At 45.9% G+C, this 26,680-nt stretch overlaps 1 protein-coding gene across 1 annotated transcript in view; it reads left to right on the top strand.

The window, feature by feature from the left end:
- LOC146208031 (uncharacterized) overlaps positions 1–8,753 on the top strand; it is a 24,269-nt gene extending 15,516 nt beyond the window's left edge. Inside the window, exons 8-10 of the mRNA XM_084591716.1 lie at positions 3,586–3,670; positions 4,767–4,957; positions 7,823–8,753. Coding sequence (XP_084447842.1) covers positions 3,586–3,670; positions 4,767–4,957; positions 7,823–7,954 — 408 coding nt within the window. The 3' untranslated portion in view covers positions 7,955–8,753. The remainder of the gene's footprint in view (positions 1–3,585; positions 3,671–4,766; positions 4,958–7,822) is intronic.
- The last annotated feature ends 17,927 nt before the right edge of the window (positions 8,754–26,680 follow it).

The following is a 26,680-nucleotide window of genomic DNA, read 5'->3' as shown; positions in this document are numbered from 1 at the left end:
CCTGTGCACAGTGCTCTCATGTCGCGCTGTACTTTAGCAATGAACGAAAGGGAGGATGCCATCACAGCTTTTATGATCACAATAGACATACGTAAGCAGCGTATTGATGAGAGTGCGGTTGGTGCGCTCAACGAACGCGTACGTTTGGGCTTGCCAACGGCGGTGAATATCGGAAATTGCGGGCACAGAAGCAAAGTTCTCAGCTATAAATTGGCGTCCGCGGTTGCTGACGAGAACTGGACGACGACCGTTGCGCAGAGCGAGAAATCGTAGAAGAAATGACACATCGGAAGCAGTGTTTAGCGGTAGTTTGATATTTTGATAGTTTATTTGGTTTCTTTCCTATGCAGGAAAAAGCGAAGGAAAGGCTAAAGGCTGCCAGCCTGACGAGGCCTTCCCTAACGACTAAGTAACGGTTGGGGTAGTAATCCACACACTCGACACTCCATCGGTTACGGGAGGAAGACCGTGGGGAAAGACCCAAGAGGACGATGCTCACTTGCTGGGAGGGTGGGTGCGACGAAGTGCAGCAGCCCTGACGGACGGGATGTAGGGAGCCTGTACTGCTCGCACTGTACGGGTGCTGGATAGGTAACGCTTAATGGTTTGACACATTCGCGGACACTAAAATAGCTCCCGTGAGCGGTGAAAGGTCTGGGCTGTACCTAAGTGTCCAGGAGTTGGGGCAGAAGTGGCGCATAGCAATTCTTGATTGGTAGTTTAACAAAACTTGAAGTTGGGCTAGATGGTGCATTGTGAATTGACTGAAGATAAAGCGCACGGGAAGACACACACAAGAGAAGAAGACGCGTGTCCTGTGTATTCTTCTCTTGTGTGTGTCTTCCCGTGCGCTTTATCTTCAGTCAATTCTTGATGTTAGGAAAAATTTGAGATGACGGAAGACAGAATCACAGGCGACAGTCCGCTTGAAATGTCCGTCCTTTTGCAAAACGCCTGTGAGATGGTAAGGTTATGTCAACGAATCAGAATAAAACGGGGAAAGAAAAATAGAGGGACACTTAAGCTCCTTCTTAAGGGTATGACGCGTTTGAGAAGCCGACGTTCACATGCAGTTTGCATTACAGACCGGAGACGCAATCTTATCAATTACCTACCAGGTCTATGGTGGTGGCCGCACATGCTGGCGCCAATTGTCAGCAAGTTTTTGACTGCTCCTTAAAATCTACCTCCCAAACAAGGGTACGGTGACGGCGTATCGGCACAATGAGCCCATTTAAGTTTCGCATATGAACAACAGAGTCCCAAGAAGCTCCAAAATACTTTCACTGGTTTTTGTGCTGCGAAGCTGGTTGCAGCCTCAATCTCCCGAGGATCCGGCTGAATACCTTTTCTACCAAGTGACTAAGATCCAGGGGGGTTTGTATGCGGAGGAAGTGGCACAGGCTCTGGGCTATCTCGAAATGGCTGAAGAAGCAGAGCAGGGTAACTATATAGGAAAGAAGCAGAACCTGGTGGGCTCTGGGGAACGCTTAGGGTCTCTATGCATACCCAGCTACGTATTCAGTACATAACAAAGATTCTAGAAGGCACTCAGGACCTCTTCAGAGCGATGAGATGAAAGCCTTTGGGGCTAGCTCTACTGCGGTATTTACTGGACAGAACTGATTTTTTAAGACACACTTAGTCGTTCAACGCTGCTTAACCGAATGTCGAGCGAAACTCTGTTGGTATAAGACACAGTGCTGGTTTCAGTGATTAATGTATTCACCTCTGCATCAGTAGCGATTATAAGATCGTTAGAAATGGGGCGGCGTCTCCGCTGTAGCATCGGGCACTCGGCCAGACACGAGATTTAGAATGCATCGCTATAGATACGATGCAGGCAATGCGCCGCCTTGTAGTAACACGCGTCAGATCACGGACCCGATACTGCATGCCAATCACCCGATGTCCTGTAATTAACCGCAGCTGGTGCGGTGGCCTGTGCATACGCGGGGTTACCATTACCTTCTTACTGCCTGCATACCTGGGAAGCCTTCCCTCCTCTCCGCAACGTGGTGACGGAGACGGGGCACACATCTGCCGAAGCTATCCTTGGCGGCGCGACCTCTACGTTGTCATAGAAACGGCATACCAGACAAGGAGAACTGCCCAGCGTCCAGAAGCGGTTTACGTGCCCGGCTAGGAATCGGAAGGATAGTGGTTCGATTCCCGGTTGGAGAATACAGTATGGACGTTTTTTTTACCACAATTTCTGATGCGCAATTTGTGTACACGGCGCGCATGAGCCAAGAAGGATTTGCCGCTGCTGGCAATTGGGGTGACATATATCACGGTCCTTCACACGAGCATGCCGTCAGTCGAGCAAGTGTTGGCGAGAAGACAACGAGAACGTCGTCAAATACATCTACTAAAATAAACTGCGCGGAACTAGTGCTTTCGCGCGTGATACTGTCACGGGTTCCTTCTGCGACCCGAGGCGGCACTTCAGAAGGACAGGGCATGGACGTTGAGCGGCTGGAGGCAGATGTAGCCAGGCAAAACGGCGGCGGCCGAGTCCATGTGCACTCCGCGTTATCTGCTTCTTTGTCGGTGGCACGGGTAACAATACTAGGTTTAGCTGCGTTAAAGCTGGTCAGGTTCTAATTTTTTCTCTAGTGCCACAACGACATTGCGTGAAATTAAATAAAATACTTATACATAAGTATAAGTATACATAAGGGACTATAACCGATGTTCCCTAGGGCCAACAAATTAGATTCTGAGGGAATTGAAAGCGCAACAGCGGTCGGCAGAAGTATAGGTGGGCGGATGAGGTTAAGAAGTTTGCAGAAGTCAAGTGGATGTTGCTTTCACAAGACCGGGTTCATTGTAGGAGTATGAGAGAGGCCTTCGCCCTTTGATGTGTATAATCCGGGTGATGATGATTACGATCAAGTCGAGCAGGCGCAGCGTAAACATGCTCTCTTAGACAACGCGGCTTTCGGCGACATTCAGTTTGCTCCATGCGATCGCTGTGTTCTGTTCTGCTTTGTAAAGCTTTGTTTCAAGATGTGACACGCCTGGCAGCGGCTGCCACAGACTACGCCTTTGCTTATTATGCACGATGTTTCAAGTATACGCAAATGCAGGCTGACACCGATTCAGATACGGCAGAAATTAATTCACATACCGTTAATTTGTTCAACAACACTTTTGGATATTAAATTCTGAAGTGAATAGCCTTTGACATGAAACTGCGGTTCCTTTTCTAACAAAAAAGAAAACAATCTTTGGCACCGCAAGTTTTTTTTCTATTCCTTTTATTGCCGTAAAAGTTTCTCTTTTAGTTAGTTCTTTATTTTGCAGATATTGCATAATAAAGATTATTGAAGAACCTCTGGCCCAGAAGAACGGGAATTTGGGCTTGCTGGTAGGTCATGATGAGATGTGCAAGACACGAGGAGGACAGCGGGCAAGGGGATGACACAGTCGTCAATGTGCCTTCGAAGGAAAGCTCACACCAATGAAAGAGCGGTTGGTCATGCGCTGAGGGAGGGCCAATCTGCACGTCCGAAAAGCGTTTTTCTCTATAAAGAGTAGTATTTGCAGTGGTGGTGTTTTTTGTTGCTTGTTTTCCTGTAGGTTGGCGCTCCGCAGCCGGTGGAGGCCGTCGCCTATGTCGAAGGGGTTCCGCCCCACACTCTTCCTGAGGGCACTGCCGTCGTAGGTGAGTGAACATGCAGGGGCCGGAACTGTGTCAGTGCCTTGTTTCGCATTTCTGAAATTGACCAGTTCATTAATCAATGATTAAATCGGAAACATGGGTAATTATAATACATAAGTATACTGCCGAAGCAATCACGAAACCATGTCAGTCGATCGGATCCGTGAATAGCTGAGACTCTTGACGCGTCCTTAACCCGTTCTCCTGAGCCAGCTGTAATTGCTTCTCTCAGACCCTAGGACCTCTTCGGGACCGTCCTTCTATACCTAAAGGCATCCCGTGAAAGGCCTCAAGTACAGGAGGGAGAGGGTTTGGGCACTAGTAATTGAGAAAACGATGGCTATAGACGCCGACGTGATGCTGTGTGCTTTGAGTACTCAACAGGGATCCAGCCGAGCGCCCTTCTAACCCATGCGGCGTGCGACGATTGTAGCAGGCAGCGGTGTAATATAGGCACCTGAAAACTCCTCTGTAAATTCTCGCATCGGTGTCGTAGCGCACCGTATTAGCTCGTGGTTTTCGAACCTTTGGGAGCAAAATTGGAATAACGTTCGGTGCTTGTTATTTCATCGTCAAATCCCTAAAGCCGATTACAGATTTACATTCCCTGTTTAGCAGGAATTAATAGGATATTTCATAAGCCTGCCATCCCAGCCGCATAAATACTGCCTTACTGCCTCGGCGCCTGTCGGCTTCACTGACGGCGACGACGGAGTGCGCATTCTGACGCAGTGTACGGTACTGGCAGTGATGTCCACTGCGGTCGGCGCAGGACATCATGAGCATAATGCGTTCACTGGGCGTCGGCGCACGCTATAGTACCGTGCACCGCCCAAGAGCCATACCTCGGTTTCTGACAGTGGTACGGAGATGCGGGGGACTCTGCATAGAAATCGTTGTTTAGTTATTTACTGCCTTTAATATTTCCCCCTTTACGATCGATTTTGGAAAAAACAGGCACCCCTCTTCATGTTTTTCTTCGCTTCACCTATAGCGTACGGCTTTCGTTCAGTCTAGGCTTCGCAAATAAACCGTTCACTAATGCACTCGGACAATAAAAGTCGGTGATGGGTGGTGGTGCACACGTGCGCATCGTCAGGTGAGGAGGTAGAGGAGCACGCTGTTGCCGAACCGGAAGTGACCCCGGCGTGCCCACCACCACAGGCTACGGCAACAGATGGGCAGTCGACCACGCCGCCGGTGTTGCCATCCAGCAAGCAGCACATGCCGCCACCCCAAGCAGCGGCGACCACAGCTACCCAGCCGGCTCCAGTGGCCCCGTCGTCTCGGGTATGTGGAGCAGGGGATCAGAACGTTTTGCTCGATTGTTCGCCGCATACTGAAGTACATAAGAGGTGGTTTAGGAGAGGGATAGCGCGAAAAGAAAATGAAGCTAAAAAAGGTTTGCACTAAGAAAAGGATAATAAAGTGGCTGCTGCCCGAATTGTTCGCTACTTAGGCCTGGACAATAGTGTTGACGCGGAGAAAAGAAGCGCGGGTTCACCCACGGAACGTTGCGGGTGCAACTGTAGAAACGCATCTTATTGCCATCGATCGCACTTTTACGAACTACCACAGCTTTTCTTTCATCGCATTGGTGCTAAAGCATCAATAGTGCTAGTAGGCGAATGTGCTCCTCTGTGCGCCTCACGCCTGCGCCGCCTACCATTTGCGCGTGGACACTGTAGTAAGAATGCCACCATCCGCGGTCGGTACTGAGAATGGTCATCCGCCACACCTAACAGCTGGCTAAAGGGAGAAAAGGAAATCTATTTCCCTTGTAGGGAAAGGTGTACGGCAAAAACGAAAGGCGGAGGGATCGGATGTAACAAAGGACAGGTATATAGGGAAAAACTCGGATACAGCGAAATATCTTAGTGTGCAGCTAAAAAAGCGCGCGCTTCGCATTTGTTAAGTATGAATTATTTTGTCTTAATTTTTCTACGGTAGTAATTTCAGGTCGCCAGGTCTGGGAACTTAAATATTTGTATGCTTATAACGCTGTATAGAACTTCGAGCTGTACTTTCTGGCTCTTGTCAAACACTTTGGCCAAGGTCCGCTGGATAGAACGAGGAACTTATCTTCCTACCTATGCAGCCATGTATTGTCTTTAAGGCAAAAATAAGTATGGGGCGTCCGAAAAGCTATTTATGCACACAGCTGGGCGCGCTGTCTTTCAGGCGCAACTTTCACTCTTAACCTTCGTAAGCGTGTTCTAAAACGGCAGTCTAATAGAGATATCGGCTGCTTTTATGGCTCACGCGTTCCAGAGAGTTTTGCCGTCGCCTGTGCATTCACATATATGCAGGGGCTTTTCATTGCTATTCAGTTCAGCTCGGAGCGTAAATTGCTATACAAGTCTCTTTCAATTTCGGACACAAATGTTTCGGCGCAAAGGTATGTTTAGCAAGCCCTTGTATGCAACTGATTCGCTTGTGAAAAAATTACACCTGAGCAACATTCTCTTCGTGTCCAATAGCGCGACAGGCATTCAAGCTTGATGTAAGAGCACGATTCTAGACTGCGGCTGCTATTTTCAGAGCACTAACGTTAATAAGGATTTTATGATTCATTTAAGACCCTTAAGAGCGATAATGCGCAAAGCCTTTTGGGCTTGTTCTCTCTTGCCATTATCAGAGATTGAGGAGTCCGTTGATTACCACTCGCCCGTCGTTGTACCTGGCGTTTCCGGCACTTGCTTTCTTCGATATGAGCGCGTTTTGCGTTTGGAGACTTCGGAGCTCGCTTAGCACCCACCGTACGTTAGTTAGCTGCTGCGTCCAGGCAGAGGCTGACCGAAGAGCCGCCAGCACACCGCCCGATTCCCCCGAGGCACCGTGGCCTCTTACATTTCCACCCCGCCGCCGTGTTGCAGTGGTTGCGACGTTCAACTATCGAACCCTGGCGGCGGCGGCTGCTTTTCGATGTAGGCGAAAGACAAAGCGACAAGGCGCCGGTGTGCTGTGCGATGTCAGTGCACGTTAAAAAATGTCAGGTGGTCGAAATTTCTGGAGCTCTCCATTACTGCGTTTCTCACTTTGGAACGTTAAAAGCACCAAGCACACCTAATCAAAATAGGATTAAAATATTTTCTGCGCCTCCCTTGACTCTGTTGGTCTTCACACACAAGGGAAGCGCGTGACCATGCTTTGTGATTTGGTGCCTCTGCCTCTTTAAGTGTCAGTGCGAAGGACGTTTCCTGATCAAAATTTCTGATCACACTTTTTGCGCACATGATGCGCATGAGCCAATAAAAACTTTCGCGTTAAAAGGGGAGTATGGGTGATGCGCACTTTTCTCGAGTACAGGATGTCCTTTCGAGAGAGCTGGCACAGTTGCCATTCAGCAACGAAAGATGGAGCTTGCCGTGTCGATTGCAGCGCCCTCACACACAGCCTAGCGATAGGAGGAAGCATTCGATAATAGCTTCTTTGTTGATTTCTCACGCTCTGTACGTGCACTTCAGGCCTGAGCTGGAACGCGCTGTCGAAGATACACTTGGCGTGCTTTTTCGACACGTCGAAAGCACTAAGCAAACAAAGTTATCGGCCAAACACGCGCCTCTGACCCCCTAAATTGCCATAATTGCCATCCAAGTGGCTAACAGCGGTATTCTTAAAACGCGAGTGGATTAGTCGCAGAGCCGCCTGGCCGAACTTTGGGAGGCACGCTCAGATTGTTTTGCGGTGTTAAAACTGTAATTACATCAAACGGCTTTTTAATGTTACGGGATGATAGAGAGCGAGACACTAGGATAGCGATGTCTTGAGTCGCTCTACAGAAGCGGAAGGAATTTTTTTCACGACACTAGGGAGCAGAATGACCAGGTCAGAGCTTAGTTAATAAAGCGGGGCTTTATATGTCGAATGGTAACATACGCTACAGCGTCACAACATTAAAGACAGAGCTTAAGTGGGCCCCCATAATTTTATTCTACCTACAGCCATTGGTCAAATTTTGCGCATGTATTGACGAGGCACTCTTGGCTTTGGTAGTAGGGAGTGAACTATAGCATGCAGTTCTCAATATTCTTGGGATCTTTTTTTTCTTTTCTCTCAATATGTAGCTGTGTCGTTTTGTTCAAAATGGTTTCTGTGTGGCATTGCTCTGAAAACCCATGTATGGTACCTGTATGCTTCGTTCTCCCTGTGCAGGTGGGACCCAGGCGCGCTGAAGAAGATGCGGTGGCCGCTTTCCTGCGAGGCGAATGGACCAGGGTGGCGCATGTCGCCAAGCGCAGCTACTACAACCCGGCAAAGGCACGAAACGGTCGGCGTGCTTTATGAGGACCGCGTCGCTCCCACCCCTAGCACACCTACGCGGACGACCGTGTCCTAACACAGCCGATGTACCTTCCCCGTGGAGCTGTGCCGAACGACAGTGATACGCTCACTCGTCATTGCGGATGGCTTTCACACCCTCCTTTACCGCCTTGTCATGTCATCAAATGTTGCGTTATTTTTTTTTTTTTTTTGTTGGATCATCAGTTCTTTTGTCCTGAAGTGTCCCGGCGTGTCGAGATCTTCAAAATCGCCTGAAAAACACGTGGAGCCAGAGCAAGTCGACAACCTCGGAGACCGCATGCACTGTCCGCCTTCTGTGTCGACGGCTCTCTTACGCTTCCAGTGTGTGCGTGCTGGACGCATCTCTGACTGTGCCTTGACTATTGGTGCCGAGAATTCTCCGTCCATTTGTCCCTAGCGCTAACGACCGTTCGGTAAAGCCTTTGTCTCAGCGCAGCATCTCGCCGCGGTAACGCAACAGCTGCATACTTGTATCTGGAATCTAGAAAATTGTGCAAGATTGCGTTGCTACCTCCGATCGTGCACATTTGCCACCATGTTGTTTCTGGGAAATATTTTTTTTTCTTCGGCCTGTTGATTGCGGTGCGCAAAGTGGGGGTCAGTGTCAAGCCATCTTGGTTTTTATTATACTACGGTGAAGCCAATGCAAATTTATTGCCAACCAAGAAATCGCTCCTGGCGGGGCAATGTTCCTGGTCTTGGCACCGTTAGATGGAAGATCGTTGAGAACGAATGTAAGGTCCCACTGCATGTCGTTTCCACGGCAGTCTGATAGTCTACTTATCACATCAGTGCCTTATAGCCGACCTACGATCTCGGCTGATGTTTACCACCTTGCCACTTTGTGGCCGGCATAGATATCTCGCTTGAACAGCTCGAAACCTCAGCTTGTCACAGGTCATGCTTTGTGAGCGTAATAAGCCAGATTAACATAACGCGACGCTTATTTCTGGCTTCTGCGCATTGCGTACAGGACTTGTTTGGGGCCGTAAGTTGATGCTAATGACTTGACGTTCCGGTTAGCTGTTTGGAATAGCTATTCCTATTGTGGGGCGCAGGCGAAGATATCGGGAGATTCTTTCGCTTGCTATACAACTTTTCAGGGAATCTCATCTTCTGATAGCTCTGCAGGTTTTGCTGAAGTTTGAATACACTCAAAATTGTTGCCCGCGAGGTGTTCTCGCTATATGCCAGTGATTGAAAATTTGTCTTTTGTTTCCTTTTTCATCTCTAAGCTAGTCAAGTTCTTTCAATTCTTTCTTATTATTGTACAGTGCGGCGCTTACCACTGCTCAGTGATGTTTGTTGATGTCAAATTACGTGTTCAGTGAGAGAAAAAACCTCAAGCTGTTCGCCTAGAAAGTTTCGATAGGCTGTTGTCATTTGTGTAGTTAACCACGTGAAGCCTCGGTTTCTTTTATGGTTGCTTTCCAGATGGATGGCATGGTCATTGAAATTATTTTCGCTATCCATTTTAGCCTGCCAGATGGTTTGAATGTTTTCATGTTTTGTGCGTTTTTTCAGGCGCGTAGTGAAAGCGTCATATTTATCATTTCATCATGTTCTTCATAATTGCCTTATCGCTACTTAAGCTAGGAAAAAATTAGTACAAGTTCCTCCAAAGTGTCCTGATAATTGGGAAGTACAAATACCACGGAAGCGACGTTAATATGCAGGAACTACCAATTAAGTTTGGCCACTGTCAGTTTCACAGTCTTTGATAAACATAATCACCACATAAATAATAATAAAAATAGTCGAAGTTCGGATGGCTAGTTTTGTTATCTGCATTTATATTTTTGATCTTGTGAAGTTTTGCAGAGGGGTGACGTATGTAATGTGGGCAGTTGATGCCTACTCTTAAGTGTTCCATTTTCTTTCATTATTTGTTCTATAATTATTTGGGCGCGAAGTTCACCATCCAAATTGATGTTTGTTTTTAAAATAAAGCCTCATGCAGTTCTACGTGTCCTTTCTGTACAACTGCAAGTGCAATCTTAGCGTGGAAACCACCCGCTACACCATTCCACGTCCAGAAACTGGCTTGCGAGGAGGAATGCTCGAGTGCTAACAGGGATGAAGCATCACATCGGCAGTGATTGCGTTAAGCTTGTAGACGTGAAGTGGAAATGTACTCATGTGGTCACAAGCACCCTAACATGAACACACTGGAAGTTGCCCTGAGTACACTTCAGCTACTGTACGTGAGATGAAACAGCGGGCAGGATGCACCAGTGACTGCTAGATTGGCATGGGAGAGTGGAACATGTAGCGATGTAACACGGTAATTGATTTACTAGATCATGCCACTCGCTTGCGCATTCTGAACACTGAGTGGCAGCGGCTGCTTCGTCCCTGTGCAAGGTTAATCCACATGAATCGCTGATCATTCGTCAATCTTTCTCACTCAGGAGGGGGGAGGTTATTTCGACCTCAAAACGATGCGGCACTTGAACTTCCTCCTTGCTTTCCTAACCATCTGTCAACGTTTAAACGCAAGTTTCTACTTAGAAGTGTGTCTGAACTTAACCTAAAGGTTAACATACACCTAGCGGAAGCGATGAACAATTCATGTGCAGTTTGTTTTCGGGCCCTGCACTCCAACATTTAATGTTGCCTTCCGACTATGATCATATTTCATATCAAAGCTTCTCGTAATGGAACCAAAAGCGTAGCACACGCCGAGAAATACTGTAAATAATTTGATCATTATCGAATAAAAAGTTACAAGATAAACGGCGAAGGCAATTCTAATCATTCCCATAAACGTTCAACAATGTAGCGCTAATCTACTGCACCACGAAGGAAACGAAAATTTAAGTTCACTCTTCCATAATTTTTTCTCTATTCTCCGCTAAGCAACACTGCACCGCTGGAAGCTATTGGGACATTGGGACAGCATTGTTGAGAGCAGTCGCCCGAAGGCGGGGGGGGGGGGGGGGTAGAGACTCCGCACAGCCTGCAGATATCTGCGGCCAAGCACGAGCGAGCCCTCAAAGACTAGTCAAGAAGGCCATTAGAGCCATCCTTTCGCGCACATATTCTCGACATGCCAATAAAACTTGCTCCACAGTTTCGGTAATGCCGCTGGAGAATCTATAGCGGACCAATTATAAGTACTCAAGCATGAAAACCGCATTGAAGCGCAGTCTGGAGCAAGCACGCGTGATGGCACGGAATTCCACACGGAACAGGAAATGGAATCGCTGTGTCTAGCTGGGCTTTTCAGGCGAATGTTTCAGACGTCTGGCAGTACCCAGTAAGGTGCCGTCGCACTCTTCACACAGTCGGTAAAAAGGGAAGTGTTAGCCGGTCTTACAAGTAACACGTCTGTTCGGAGGGCACAGCTGAGAGCACTCTGCTTCAGCGTAGGCATGTTCATTTTCATCGAGCCCGCGATATACAGTCAGGGACAAAAGTTTGCGGGAAGTGGATTTGTGGAAAAACATTAATGCGCAAGCTAAGTGAGTATATCGGCTTATTCATGTCATCAATTGTTTGTCCGCACGTTTATGTTCGAACAAAACAAGTTATAAGAAGAATGGTTGCATTGTATAAAGGATGAAAAAAATCTCGCTGGGTAAAATGTGGTGCATGCGGGTTAATTAATTAATTAGAGCCAGTTACTTCGGTCAGATGTCGATTTAGCTGGGAGGCGACGTACAAATGAGGTTACCTGGTACTCGACTTCCGGTTGACGTAGGCCTAAATTCCGGTGACGGGAAATCTGAAATGCTTGAACATGAACGTGCGGGAAAAGACGTGATTTGCGTGCACAAATGGGATGAAATGGTTAGAAAGTGTAAAAAGAGGTAATCAACTGCAGTCTCAAAAACTCCGAGAGCACTGTAGAGTCTGCAAAGAAGAAATGCGAAAGCCTGAGCGTTGCTACTGCACGCGGTACATCGCGCGCCCGTTTTCGAACATTACAGCGTTCTGTGAACGGATCAAAGTTCACCGGAGTTCTATAAATTGGTTACCAGGAAAGGAAAGGTGCGGTATTTGTCATTCGTGGATTCCCCCCGACACATCTCGAGGACAACACAGTAACGCTCAGGCTTACCCATTTCTCCAGCGCAGATTCTGCAGTGTTCTCGGAAATCTTTCTTCGTTGCCTAGCTAGTTTTTCTTGCGATATTTTTCTCTGAATAGGGCGCGCATGTTCCCTCGAGGCTCAGCACATTTCATTCACTATGCTCGCCTAGTCACGCAGAAATAAACTATGTTTGCCTAGTCACGCTAGAAAATTGTGGAAAGTATTAAAATAAAAAAATTCAGAGGCAAATGAGATTTAGCAAAACAGGGCTGTTTGGGATCAGTAAATTACAGTTCAGATAAAGGAGGTGTGTTCCTTATATGTTTAGACGACTACCAAGCGTGTCTATGGCTTGTTCACCACTATGAGATGACATATGGGCGTATCCGCCACTAATACTAATGTTCCAGCTTAAAATCTCGCTGCTCGGAACCTGCGATCAACGCTCAACCAAAATCATGCTTTTTTATCATTAAACATAACTTCTGTGCCTGATTTTGTCAATGAACGGCACGCTCTTTTAGCGGCCACAGATATCTTTTAGAACATTTTGGACCGTTATCGCTACGGTCCCTTTAATTTGTGGCAACCAGGGAGCCAGTCGGCATTTTCACGCACTGTGTCATTTTTAAAAATTTTCATTGCTGAGAGAGAGAGAGAAAGCACTTTATTTGCACCCGTTAGAGAGTGCGGATGATCGGGTGAGACGCAGCTCCCCCTTTCACCGTCTATCTCCCCCCTAGACGTCGGCCGGAATCAGTTGGCTTGCGGCGGCAGTCTGGGTTGGACGGATGACTTGTTTTTGGATTCGTTCTTTCTGGCTGTGAAGGGAGGATTCCCATGACACATTATTTCCATGTATTCCGTTTAGCGCTGGGCTAGCCCAGAGCATGCGATTTAGGGCAGCTATGCCTTCACAGTTTTTACATTTGGAAGAGTGCACCTCAGGATGCCATTTTGTAGGATATATATACGGGTTTGGGAAGGTGTCCGTCTGCAGTTTTCGCCAGATTACTTCCTTCTTTGTGAGAGATCTATGAGGGGGGGCCCTTCTGTGTACTCTACTGCATCAGTGTACACTACCCCTGGAATTTGGAGGAGGGAGCTTTGGAGTCTTTGGACTCGGCTGCTCCTGTGTTCCTCGTTGTGTATGGGGTGCATGTTTCTTGGGATGGGGGGTATTCTTTACTTGATGACAATTTCTTTGGAAATAGCGGTTATCCCCTCTCGCGATTCTGGGTTTTCGTAGCCCAGCTTCCAAAGGATGTATCTGCCCATTTTGCTGATAATTAGTCTGATATATTGGGCTGTGAGTTTTGGGTTTTATTATCGCGAGGCACTCGTTTATTCGCCGATGTCAGTTAAACACGTCGACATCTGCTCGCAGCTCAGTAAATCCATGTCGTAAAACTGACGGCGCAAGCTGCAGATAAGCAGACATTCCCTAAGTGGCTCGCCACACTAAGCCAATACTTGGCTAAGCTAGCAGCCGCCAGCGAAGGGACAATTGTCTCTGCAATTTACGCGGCACCAGACAGAGCTCACGCTCTGCCGACGTGCGAAGGAGGGGCGAAGAAGAAGAAAAGAAAAATACCTTGATACGTATCCGGACTTCGAGTCGGCAGTCAATTGCAGTCAGAGCGCGATGCCAGCGCGACACAAAACACATGGGATGGGTCCGTTGACGTCGGCAGCGGCGGAAGATCCAGTTATTGCTCTGGATTGCAGTGCTTCCGTCGCTCCCTCGAGGATTTACTCTCGAGGAGGGGAGGATAACGCCTACGCTGAGCGGGCGGGTTTTGTCTTTATCGTTTCTACACATCTCGCAATCTGGACAGCCCTTTGGAAGTGAAAATTGGCGATCGTGTTTATCATAACACATGATGTGTCTTTTTTAATTATTTATGGCGCAGTTCTCCATAGTTTATCGTACTCTCAGACTGCGCATTTGCAAAATACATCAGATGGACTGAAAACTATTCCCGAAATACTCTGAACAGAAAGCATTTGCACTGGGTTGATTTCGTCCTAAATTATACAATAAACATCCACGATACAACACTTTGTACTACTTGTGCTGAAACGAGTGGCAGCCAATGAGTTGAGAAAATTATTTGTGGTTTTGCTGTGGTTAACCCTAGTTGAATTGCGAAAGCAACGGCGGAAGCTTCTTTTGCCCGCTACATTATTCCTGTATCACGTCCTATCAGTGTAAGGTACTACATTATTGGGGACACTTAAGCTTCTTTAAGGGTATGACGTGAGAGCGTAAGCTACCAGCCCACATATAAAGCCACGCTTCAACCAAGCTGCATGGACGTGTCTGCGTGTCGTAGGGGTAACGAGAATGCAAACGGTTCTGGCAGGCTGACTCTGATATCACCCTCTCATATAAAAGAAGCGACCCGAGTTGGCAGCTCTTGCCCGTGACATAGGGTAACCTGAATTCAAATGTCATGGCAGGTTGATTTTTGTATGAAGAGATCGTAACTATACGCGCGAAGAGGCTCTTCACGGTGCCTTTTCACGGCGTAGATGCGACCACCCGAGGTCTCGGTTTGGCTGCCTTAGCATTGCTTTCGCAATAAAAAACCGCGGACGCGTTGTCGTATACTGATGCTTTCAAGTGTTCTTTCTTCCGCATGATTTCAATAAATGGGGCGAGCGGTCATGTAGTGTTGCTGATGTCAACTTGGGACTAATTTTCGAGCATTGTTGCAAGGCCTGACGCGTGCGTGAGCACTCACTTGCTGGTAAACGCCTTTTATCTGTCTTTGCATTGAATCCACCAGAACATTTGACGCATGTAAAAAATGATGATGCTCCTACTTTTCCATTTTCTCTTATTGTTCTAACTGATATACGCATCGTGTAGAAAGAGTAGTCCATGTTTTTTGTTTGACTTTTATGCATCACACTACCCTCCCCTCCAATTACGCCAAAATGGCGTTGCCGGTAATGAAAGTGAGTAAACAAAATAAATAGAATGAATAAATGATGCAAGTGAAGACGTAGTCATGGATAGTGCATTTATTTTTCTCAATCAGCTGTGGGTAGTGTTGTAGAAAAACCCCATCCGTTTACACAGGAGGTATACAGGCCTCCGCCGGCCATGATAGTCATTCTCCACAGAGGGTACTCGAACGAATATACACTCCAGCAGTGTTGTACGTTACTTCGAGAAATATCCGCGCAGTAAAATTAGCATCGGTTGTAAGAAAGAACCTGATGGGTTGAAGCGCGTAGGCAATGCTCGAACTATGAGTCAAGCACAAACTACACACGTACGACAAATCCGCGAATGTATTTACGTGCCGCTATAAATACTGTCCCTAATTTGGACAAAGCTTATACACGAGTTTGTGTACCGAGAATGTGCGCAATCGACGACTTGCAGGCTATCAAAAGGCATCACAGGCGCTCCATGCAGCACACATCGATAGGAACATTGTTGCATGCGCAGTGGCTTCTCAGCCAAGCAGTAGTGTCATGCGCTGTGCTCCGAACCAAATGCGCAAAAAGGAAGAAAACAGCTACGTTCTAACTTAAGATGTCTCAGAAATGATTCGTCATGGCAACGACGGTGACAAGGCATATTGTTTCGGCACTATCCTCAGCACAATACGAAGAGTTCTCCAACTGTCGCCAGGTCTATCAGTGCATATCTCACACCTTAGTGCACCTCACACGCGCACTGCCTGGCTCAAACGTACAATGGATCGCAGGTATTGACACAGCCGCAACAGCTGTCCACTCTATTGTAGTCACATACGTTGCTTTCAGGGGATATTACTCGCTACCTGAGGCTCGCAAAAGGGAGGCTAGGCGTTCCCGTAGGGGTTCCAAGTCCTTCTCGGGGCACAGGCGCAGGCGAAATTCGTTCTGAAGCACCGCTAGCAACTCGTCCGCGTCAGTGATCTCCCGTTTCTCTAGGGCGTTGTAGCCGGCGTGGTTCGGACGGCGCCTGAAGGAGCCGTTAAACAATGTAAGCCGCGATTCACCATCCGTGCGCCCCACCATTAGCAATCGTCGCATAACCGAGTCCTGATTCGTGGACATATACCAGTTGAACACTTTGGTGTCGAACCAGTAGTGGTCGTTCATCTCGAGACGGTACAGCGGAACCCAGTCTTCGCGCCCACGCACGCACAGTTCCAGTGTGCCTTCTCGCCAATATCGACTGGCTTTTAACGGCCTCAGCACGTACGGGTTATCTGGGCTGGCCGTGCGCTGATCCATCCGCAGCGGTAGGTACGGGTTGGCCAAACCGAAACCAACGTCGACGAGGTACTCGCCTTCGGACAGCTCGACGATGAGGACCAGGTGCTGTTTGACTGTAAGAGGCGTGTCAGGGGCAACACCTCTGCGAACACGCGCCATGCGCAGACGCAGCCGATAGCCCAGGGCCTCGAGGAGGCGAGCGAAAAGCGAGTTGAGTTCGAAGCAGTAGCCGCCGCGACCTCGCTCGATGATCTTGGTAAAGAGGGATCCGGCGTCCAATTCGATGGGGCGGTCGAGCAGCACGTCGACATTCTCGAACGTGATGCGTTCAACGTGCGCTTGGATGAGACGACGCAAAGAAGCCAAGTCGGCGACATCGGGCCGGACCGCGCCGATGTGAGTCAAGTACGCGGCCGTCTGAACGCTGCTCAGCGGATCCATTTCCATTGTGCGCAGGTGCCGATGACGGCCTTTCACAAGTTTAGCAGCGTAGCGGATGCCGCCGGCGGCGAGGAAAAACCGGGGTGTCTGCTTGCTTTGCGCGGCGGTCGACAACGACCGACGCAGCGGGGGGCGAACGAGGAAACGCAGCTGATAGGCTGATAGAGGCGTTGTGCAACCGTGGGGCAACGCAAGGAGTGGCGGTGCGAACACTGCGCGGCGTCTGTGCTCCGGATTGAAGATACGATCACACTGATCACAACCTTGCGGCGATTACGGCAGCCTTCGCTCCTAAACTCCAGCTTGTGTTGTGGAAAGCGGCCTCGTCCTTGTCGCTCTCGACGCCACGCCAAACGTTGGCCGCGCCGCCAGGCGAAAAGAAGAATGGGCGAGCTGCTCCATCCGCTTTTTATTCATTTGTTTTCTCTCGCTCTCTAGGCGGCGGCCGACCGGCGCGCTCTTTGAACGCGCTCCGCTGGAGTAGCGCTAGGCTAACACCTTTTCTGAGTATTGTTTGTTGTGATTTGTTTCAGACAATTATGTGCTTTAACCCACATAAATTAGCGCAATAGTATCCAGGCGAATACAGCCTCTCATGCTCCCTTTGCGGTGATCAGAGGGCAGACCTAGAGCACACCATGTTTAAATGTGGTACCATGCAACTGCCGGAGGGCCTGCAGATCACCAATTCAGAAGAGTGGGAGGCCGCATTCCTTAGCTCTGATCCAGGCCGGCAAAACGCCATCACGGCCTGGGCCAAGGAGGTCGTCGAGCGCTATGGAGCGCCGACCATCACTGGAGCGGCTCGAGGAGAAGCGTCCCCTCACGAAGAGACAGCACACCAATTTGTCCTGAATAAAATTTCCTCCTCTTCCTAGGTTATCAACTTCGTATGCAATTGAGTGAAGTGCTAGCTGCAACTACTGGAAAACGACGCGAAGAGAGGACACTAAGACCTCGGTGGAGAAAACTTGAATGGAAGTTTTAGCTTTGGGCAGGCACATTTGTAGATACTCGGTTCCAATTTCTTGCACCGTTTCCTCTATTCTGTTCATCCATAGTTAATGTAAGGAATATTATTCCGGATTGACTCTAATAAATTAGGCGAAAAAAAAAATTACGTCGAGAGAAGGATGTACCAGGCCTGTTAGCTAAACGTACCCTGCAGAAATTGCGGAGCTTCCTAGCTCACTCACATGGCGTCTCATTCTGAAGTGGTGCGATATGTCTCATTCTGGAGAAAATCCGACATCAGCGTGTTGCGTGGTCGTCATTGACATTGAAAGCGAACCTCTCGCACCCGGTAGTTCGCAAGGTCTATGTCTGATGGTCTTGCACTAATGTGGTAGTTTATAAAAGTATGCTAAGTTGCATGTGTGAGATAATATACGTATAGATAATATACGTATAGTGTTGATGAAGAACAAGGACAGATTAACTAGAGAGATATTGGAAGCTTGGGAGATATCTTTAGCTGGTGAAGACTGCGTTAGCATGCCTTCAGTTTTTTTGTCAAAGAAAGAGAAAGACTTTTTAGATCATTGGGACGACCGTCAAAGAAAATGTGGTGGGTGTCCTTAGAAATTGAGAAGGAAGAGAATGTTGGTGTTATATTTAATCAGTTCTCAGTGCAGCATTGGTCTTGTTTATGTGTATGTGTGTATTGTGTGCCTCTCCTGTGTATCGTCGCCTATTCTGCTGCGTAGTGCATCCTGCACGGGTGCATCTGCAGAAGTCTTTATTTTTCTCCTCGCCCTCTCAGGGGTGCGAACGAGACAGGCATACCGTGCCCAGTACACATCTCCGGTTTCCCACCGCTGCGTAGGGCCTTCACGTGTGGCGTGCCTTTCGCGGCCCGTTTGCGCAAGTAACAAACCGCTCTTGTTAAAATTGCCGTGCCGCTAAGTCGTCATACCTGGTGGGCAATACGCGACAATATGCGCGCGCTAAGCTGAGAGTCATGGCCACTGCTGTCCTACTCAACGTTTTTCTACTGTAGATCCCGGCAGTCCCTTGTTGAACGTTGCTGACAGTTTCTAGGACATGTTCAAAAATGAAAGCGAGTCTACATGTTTAAACCAGATGTCCTCGTCATGCTGAAAATTTTGCCGTTGGGCTGTATACGGACGTTGTAAGCGCGGCCTCATAATGGGAATTCACAGATAATCATCCCTTCAGCCCACTCAGTCCTCCAGCCCGTTCAATGGATTACAATCAATCAGTAACTAGCAAAGCCCTTCACCGGCCACAAACTATGACAGATATGCACAGGTGTAATAATTTCGCTTTGTAAACAGATTCTCTTCATTTCCCTTCCATCAAATCTATTGCACCAACATGGAGCAAGATGTGTCCTGCATCCAGACCGAAAAGTTGTCAACTCGTACAAACATGAGAACCTGAATTGCCTGTGTTAGTTGTTGACATGTTGTGTCGGAAATTCCCGCCGAGGTAGCGTCCGTGTGCACCTTGAGCCACACGTGGAGAGTCCAAGGCGTGCGTTTTGGATTGCATCGCGCGGCAGGTAACCCGACAAACGGCCCTTGCAGCGCGCATCCGCCACCGCCGAGTTGGCGCCGTGCTGTCCGTGTTTACGTTCATTTGTTTGGGATGTTTTTGTTTAGAATGAACCTAGTCGCAGCCAATACAGCGTCCATGTTTTGGTGCGAGTGAGTGCGATCACGGGACTCATGAACAGCAGTGCGCAATGCGTCGTCAACGAGAACGGAGGCTTGACGAAGAAATGTGCGAAAGTGCGGAATGAAGAAAGTGAATATGTAATCCAGTTAAATGTTTCTATATAACCTTCGTACTTTTTCATCCTATATTTGTGGTTTGAGTGTTGCCTTCTTTGTTTATCCTTTTTTTTTTTTATCCAACACAGCAGTAAATAGAAAGGAAGGCTCTGCTTTGTATGTCTTTATTGAATTTTTCGGGTACATTTTAGGAAACGTAGCGCAAAGAAGACAAGGACAAAAAAGAAGGAGCACACACGAGCGCTCGTGTGTGTTTCCTTCTTTTTTGTCCTTGTCTTCTTTGCTCTACGTTTCCTAGAATGCGAATGCACCAACTCGCCCAATTCAGCATTCTTGTGCAGTTCCTTTTCGGGTACACTTAGCGTGGACTTCATATTAGGTCGCGACCTGACCAACGACTCTTCGAAGATGATTTTAAATTTGAGGAGCAATGGAAATAAAGATTTCAATTTTTCAGAAACTGTTTTTTTATTCGCAGATTATAGATGATATTTCTTAGGGGCACACTTGTCGAAAGAAAATTAAGTGTGCTTGCCTCAATGATAATCATTATTGATAACGATGCTTAGGTATAAGTAAGTATAAGATTGGACAAGTTGAAGCTGAAAATCAGAAGTCGCAAATTAAATTATTAGCGAAAGTTGTGACAGCGATGCAAATATATTGTTGCGTATTTAGTAAAGTTAAGGGTCACAAACCAGAGATTTCTCCATGAATGAATGTGGTGGAGGTTGTTCTGGGCAAATTTTTGATTCCCATCGTTACCAATTGGATGTAAATACCGCAATAACCAACTAAAAACTTGGCCAACGATTACGATACTCGGTAATACGAAATTTGAGCGCAATTCTCCAAGTGTTTTAGTTTTGCAATATGGCTCCGGTTAGGAATTTGGGAGACCTGCTTCTCTCTATAAATATGCAGTTTGAGTATCCTCTAAACGCCAAAGTGATCCAGTACGCCAAAGTGAACTGCAAGCCTGTTAGAAGAATGATCGTTAAAAATTACAAATTTTTCTCTATTTTAAAGGTAGGCTTAAATACATTTTACTAATTGTTCGTTATGAAGTATTGTGTCCAATTTAAAATTAACTTTTCGCGAGTAGCCTTATCAAAGCTTTCGAGAAGACCATAAATACGGCATCAATCTGCGTTCCATTGTTAACTGACGAGTCTAAATTATGTATAGTTTCTGCTAACTGTGTACAGTAAGGTGAGTAACCCCTCCTGAATCCATGCTGATACTTAGTAAAAAAATTATTAGCTTCGAGAAACTTTGATATGTGATTGTGAATGTGTTCAAGTAGCTCATAAGCAGTCGATGTGAGTGAAATAGGGCGGTAGTTCTTGATTAATCGCTTGTCTCCACATCTACGAAGTGGTTTCGCTCTAGCAGTTCCCCAGTCTTTCGGAATTTGACTTTCATTTAAGGAATTTGTAAATAAATCAAATAAATACTTAGATTTTCACTGTGAATACCTTAAAAAAGAAAAGGCATTAGGTATGTTCTCTGGTTCAGGTGATTTCTTTATTTCAAGATTAAGCAACATGTTTAAAATGCCATGCTCGCTAATTACAACGTCATTCAGAGGCGGGAGAGAAGCTTCAAATTTTGGAAATATATTGTTGTCATCATTAAACACGGACCTAAAATGTTCATTGAATTCATTAGATACTGTTTGTGCATCGCTGACCAAACTCCTTTGATTTCAAACTCATTACTGATCCTTGAGGTTTGGGAGACCAAGCGACGGAATTTTTCGGGATACTCTGAGAGAGATAAAGTTGGGTAAAGATTCTTCAAAGTAACGCTGTTTATCAGCGACATCATTCTGTTCTAGCTAAGAACTAAGCAAACGGATCTTTCGTTCTAATTTACGAAAATTACTATTTGCTTTTTTTTTCTTTTTGAACCTGTTTTAGTTTTCTTTTTAACTGCAGTGTCGCCCGAGAAATCCATTGGTTTCTTGTCATTTTTTTTTTAACAATAACCGGAACGTGTCATTCAATGAATTCATATATCATAGCTTTAAACTGGTCCCAAAATTTGTGAACACTGTCAGTGTTATTACAAAATGTATCAAAATTGAAGGAAAGAATATCGAGAATGGAGACATCATCAGCGCGAGAGAAGTTTCTAAAATGTATTTCAGAGCAATTTTTATCAACAGTCAAGTTGGAAAGAGTTAGTAAGACGGCCTGGTAATCATAGATACTGGGTATGACTACACATTTAGTTCCATCTAAACTTGTGCCAGAAACAAATGGTCTAGTATGGATGACCCTTGTATTCGGGTCAGGTACCCTACAGTTTGTGGGAAGTCATATGAAAACGCTATATCAAGCAGTGCCTCACTTGATTTATCATTATGGGTTTTGATTTCGAAAGTTGGCCAGTCAATATTCGATAAATTGAAATCGCTTGCTAAAATTATTCGATCGTATGGCTTAATAAATGTTCTCATATAATCTGCTAGGTTATATAAGACACTGACAGGTGATCCAGGAGGTCTATACAAAGCTCCTGCAACATACCGGACAGTGTTGTGGTATGCCTTACAGAAAATGCATTCAATATTAGGCACTTCAGGCATGCTCACTATTATTTAATAATTTGTAATGATTATGGCAGCTCCGCCTCCTTTGCTACCATGGTATTTCCTAATTACACTTTAGTCAGCTGGCGCGTATTCGCTATGCACTGCAAATCAATATCATTCAAAAGGACGGTAGTGAGTATTTATCCTTTCAACCTCAAATCCATTACGTTAAAAAGGGAACAAACCATGGTGGTTGGTACCTAAATTTGTAGGTTTTTGACACCGTTTTAAGGTTTGCTAAATTTAAAATGGTTTTTGATATTCCTTGCACTATGCTTCTTTTTATACGCGCACAGCAGCTTGCACAGGTAAATATTTTCCGGTGGAGTGATCCTGTGTTTTCGGAAAAGTGGTAGTGCATGCTCAAACCGGAGCGTATTCTCTGTAGCGCGGACGGCTTTTCTCTGTAGTAGTAAAAGCTTGTTAATATTTGTTATCGAGGTATTTGCTCAAATTAAAGAGTAGTGGTACATTTGAGAATTAAAAAGCGCATTGTAAATACGTTTCTTGATAAGTAGCAGGAAGTATTCGGCGACTTTGGTTCAAGATACCTACAACCCTGCTAAGGTTTGATGAAGTTATTATAATATGCTCGTTCAGACATAACTACTACTAGTGTTTTGATACGTTTTATTATTATGCAATAGGGACCTAAACGAAAGTAATCAGGAGGTGTAATTGGCATTCCTGGTGTGCAGAATAAGACGCATAATGTTTTGCTTTTATTGAGGATTAATCTATCCAAGTGACATCGTTCCTGATGTCTACAGCAGAAAATATCTGCTATTTCTTTAATCTAGGTTGGGTACTTGCCAGAAACTAGAACCGTACAGCCATCTGCATAAATTATATATTTACAGTTACCGGAAATTCTTACAATATTATTATTATAGAAAAAAAAATACAGAATAGCCTTGCCGTATTATATAGTGTCTAGCCGTGACTTCCGCTCCCAAAGCAACTCAGGTTATGAGAGACTCTGTAGTGGAGGACTCCGGAAATTTCGACCACGTGGGGTTCTTTAACGTGCACTGACATCGCACAGCACAAGGGCGCCTTGCTTTTCACCCCCATCGAAAAGTGGCCGCCGAGGCCGGGATTTGATCCCGCATCCTTGGGAACAGTAGTCGAGCGCCGTAACCACTGCGTCAGCCTGGCGGGGCGTTATGCAACATGAGGCAGGGGGCCAAATACCTATAAGTGGCAGAACGCCCTGCCGTTCGCTTCCCTTTGGCCTGCCACACTGCATCATACCTCGCTCATTCATTGCAAGTTGAGAGTAAGACAACCATAGAGTTACACTACGTACCAGAGAGGACACTCTGGCTTTTCTGCGGCCGAGCTCGAGGTTTCACGACTCCGCGAGACGGCATTGCAGATATACAAAATAGCAAGTTTTAGCTTAAAGAGTGTGGAAGAAAATTAGAACATTGACAGGTGGAAGCAACCAAATAGAAACTATTTGGTTGTTAAAATCAAGGTTAGAATAAGTGCAAAATATATTAGTAGTCAAAGCTAGGTGGAATGCGCCGTGGCAGCAATATTAAAAGGATTTAACATCATCCATCTATCCATGTGTTCAAAAACCTAGAAGCGGCCTTGGTGGCGCGGTTTCGACGGTTGCGGAAATTTTCCAGTTCCAATAATTTTACAAGATGTATATGGCCACTTAGCGCTAGCACGGGAAAGAAATTACGCGATGCATACGAAAAAAAAACCTATAAATAAAATTGCGGTCTACGATTACTGGTGATTTGAGGCAGTCATTTTTGAGGCTGGCGCGTTTTACCGACTACGATGTGTGAGCTGAGAGTTATATTCTGTCGTTGGTGCCCTATTGGAGCGTCTGCATTTAAAGGTTAAGATATCTTACTGCATGGCAGAACAGTGAGTGGTTGGCAGGCGTCTCGTAACGTGGCTTTTCACTCTCCACGTTTCGAGAGATTTCACTGTAATACGAAAAAAAGAACACGTGTTGCATATTTTACGTGGAAGAAGATTTATTTAAAGGTTTGTGAAGATGCGCAACAACCCTTCGCATCAAACTTGTGGTATAAAGACAATATTAATAAGTCGGGGTATTATACAGGATTAATTAGGGTTAACTAAAATAGCGTGAATATTATGAGGCTAGTGGCAGCCTTATGCTTCTGATTCCGTTCCCATCTGAAGTGCCTTTCATTTTTAAAACCTTGGATGAAGTTAAGTTTTTGAGACAACTTGTAGATCGTATGTAGTGCATGAAAAAAAGTTCTTATTAAAAGAAAAAAAAACTATGGATGCTTGAGAAGCCTTAACATTGAAATGGAACAGTGTTGCCAACTAAGAGGCATGGAGTGGTCGCGTAAAGTATTGAACTAAGTGTACACAATAGTCGAGGGGTAGCTGATTCGGTCACAACCCGAGGGGGATGAATTAGATTGTTTTGTGGACCATTTTTCGTTTCAGCGAAAATATTTTCCTTTGTTCATAGGTGATACGTAACGGTGGTGCAGTGACGTCACGACACTGTAGACGAATGAGGATTTGTAAAGTGGCTTCATTCACTGTTCTAGTTAGTGATTTGCTTTTGTGTTTAATTAACCGTGGTAGCTGATGTGGTTTCGACGGCACATGACTGTCAACCGTTGAGAATAGTTCCGGCACAAAAGTTATTTTGGCGAAAGTGTGCTTTGACGCTTGTCGCTTATAACATTACAAAGAGCATCATTGTACAGGTTTGAATGCGACAAGTGTTTTTTTGGATAGTTTTACAAAACGACGGTGACCTCGTACTTCAGCAAGCGTGGATAATACTTCTGTGATCGTGATTTGTGCTCGTGGAACGGAAAGTGCAGTGCTTAGTGCACCATGTAATATAAGGGTGTGCTTAATCCTGACAAAATCGGCAGGTATAATGTCTGACGTCCACCTTTAACTACCTACAGGTGGTTGATGAATTCTTTATTGCACTGGAATAATGAGCCAAAGAATAATTCAGCCGCGGCGGCCGCTTTTTGATGGAGCCAATAAACAAAGCGCCTGTGTTACCTGTACGATACAAGTGCTGGTTAAATTTGGTGAGCCCTCGATTACGACGTCTTTCATGCACTTTAACACGTGATTCGCTTTTGGACGTTAAACTCAATAAAAGAAACTATATTAGAAATCGGCCGACTTCCTAAGTACTGCGGGCTCACGATGGGGTCTTTTGCAGGATTATAAAAATTCTATCATATCACAAATTCGAAACACAGCGAACTTGCTGGCCAATAAGTAACTATTCACTGATCAGAGCTTTGCACTGGATGTTCGATCCTAAGTATATCTTAAGATCGGGACGATATCTGTATAGGGGTTTTTTAAACTAGCGCAAAGCCAGCAACCAATGGATCCTGTTAAAGTTCCGCAGTGATAAGTGGACGTGTACGTCTGTCCACTAACAGCTTTGGCTATAATCTACGTTGAACAGTGGGTTCAGCTGATGCCTCGCTTTTGATTTCTACTTCGACATATGCCATACCAACCGTAAGCATGAGCCTAGTTCAGTCGTTTCAGATTTTCTCGCCTTAACGATAACGTCCCACTACTCGTCCGAAATCAGCAGGAGTCTGGTCCCGTCGACAAGCGGCGCGATTGTAGGTATGTAAAGGGGCCGATGATAACAACACGGATTTATTTCATTAATCTCTCTATATATATATTGACATAGATCTTCAAGTTTTGCCACATTACAAGATTCTGTAACTGCACTGTTGATCCGGAGAATAAACTCCCGTTAAATGTTTATACCTTGTGTCGTTTTTTTACTCAGAAATGTTTTTTTATTGATCCTACTCACGTCTGCTTGTGTTTGGTATCCAAAAGTATGATTTTCCACCTGGTCTCTTGAATGGGTGTTGGGAAGAAATGTTTTTTCCTTTACAGAAAGTTTGTTTTGAACAGTGGCCTAGCCAGAACTGTGCAGCGATTTTCAATCATTTTTCGTTTTCTTTTTCAGTAAAGCAAGGGGTCTACTTACGTTCCGTAAGATGTAAAGCATATCTAATTTCTTTTCACTTTATACATTTCAAATGAGACGCTTTCTGACAACATTTTGGAACTAAAACAAATGAGTCGAATTCTCCACGTAAAAACGGTTCATTTAAATCTTGAAGCCAATGGCACAAACGGTTTCAAAGATCCGATGGTGTACCGGCAAGAAGAAGAAGCAAGGGTAGATAATTTGTAAGTTTTCGTCTCGAAACTTCACAAAAACATTTTTTGAGCCTTTTCCTTCGGTAGTTCGTTTTTACCATGCACTTTGAACGAGGTCCGTTTTGTCTGGGTCCTTGGTCATGTAGGTATTGATTTAAAGGAGTTGGCTGGTGTCTTAGAAAGGTGGGCTCTTAATGCGTCAGTGACATATCCCGTCGCTAACTTCACTCTGGTGGCGATTTTCAGGTTTCAGCCGTTGCAACACATATCATCCAGGCTACGTGATCCACTACTAAATAACACTGAAGACTAGCACTTAGAACATGGTTCAAACGCCCGTTCATGTAAAAGCGCTATGTGATTGATCAATGACACTGTTGCAGTGCGAGATTTCGAGTTTAAATTTATATTGATAATCCAATCAAGCTGCGCCGTGCGGCGCTGCGCATGGAGAAAAGGACGAGGGGAAAGGGCGAGGA

Source organism: Amblyomma maculatum, chromosome 1, assembly GCF_055883805.1.
Source record: "Amblyomma maculatum isolate TAMU_Amacu chromosome 1, ASM5588380v1, whole genome shotgun sequence".
Lineage (NCBI taxonomy): Eukaryota > Metazoa > Arthropoda > Arachnida > Ixodida > Ixodidae > Amblyomma > Amblyomma maculatum.
This window is presented reverse-complemented; position numbering and strand designations above follow the sequence as displayed.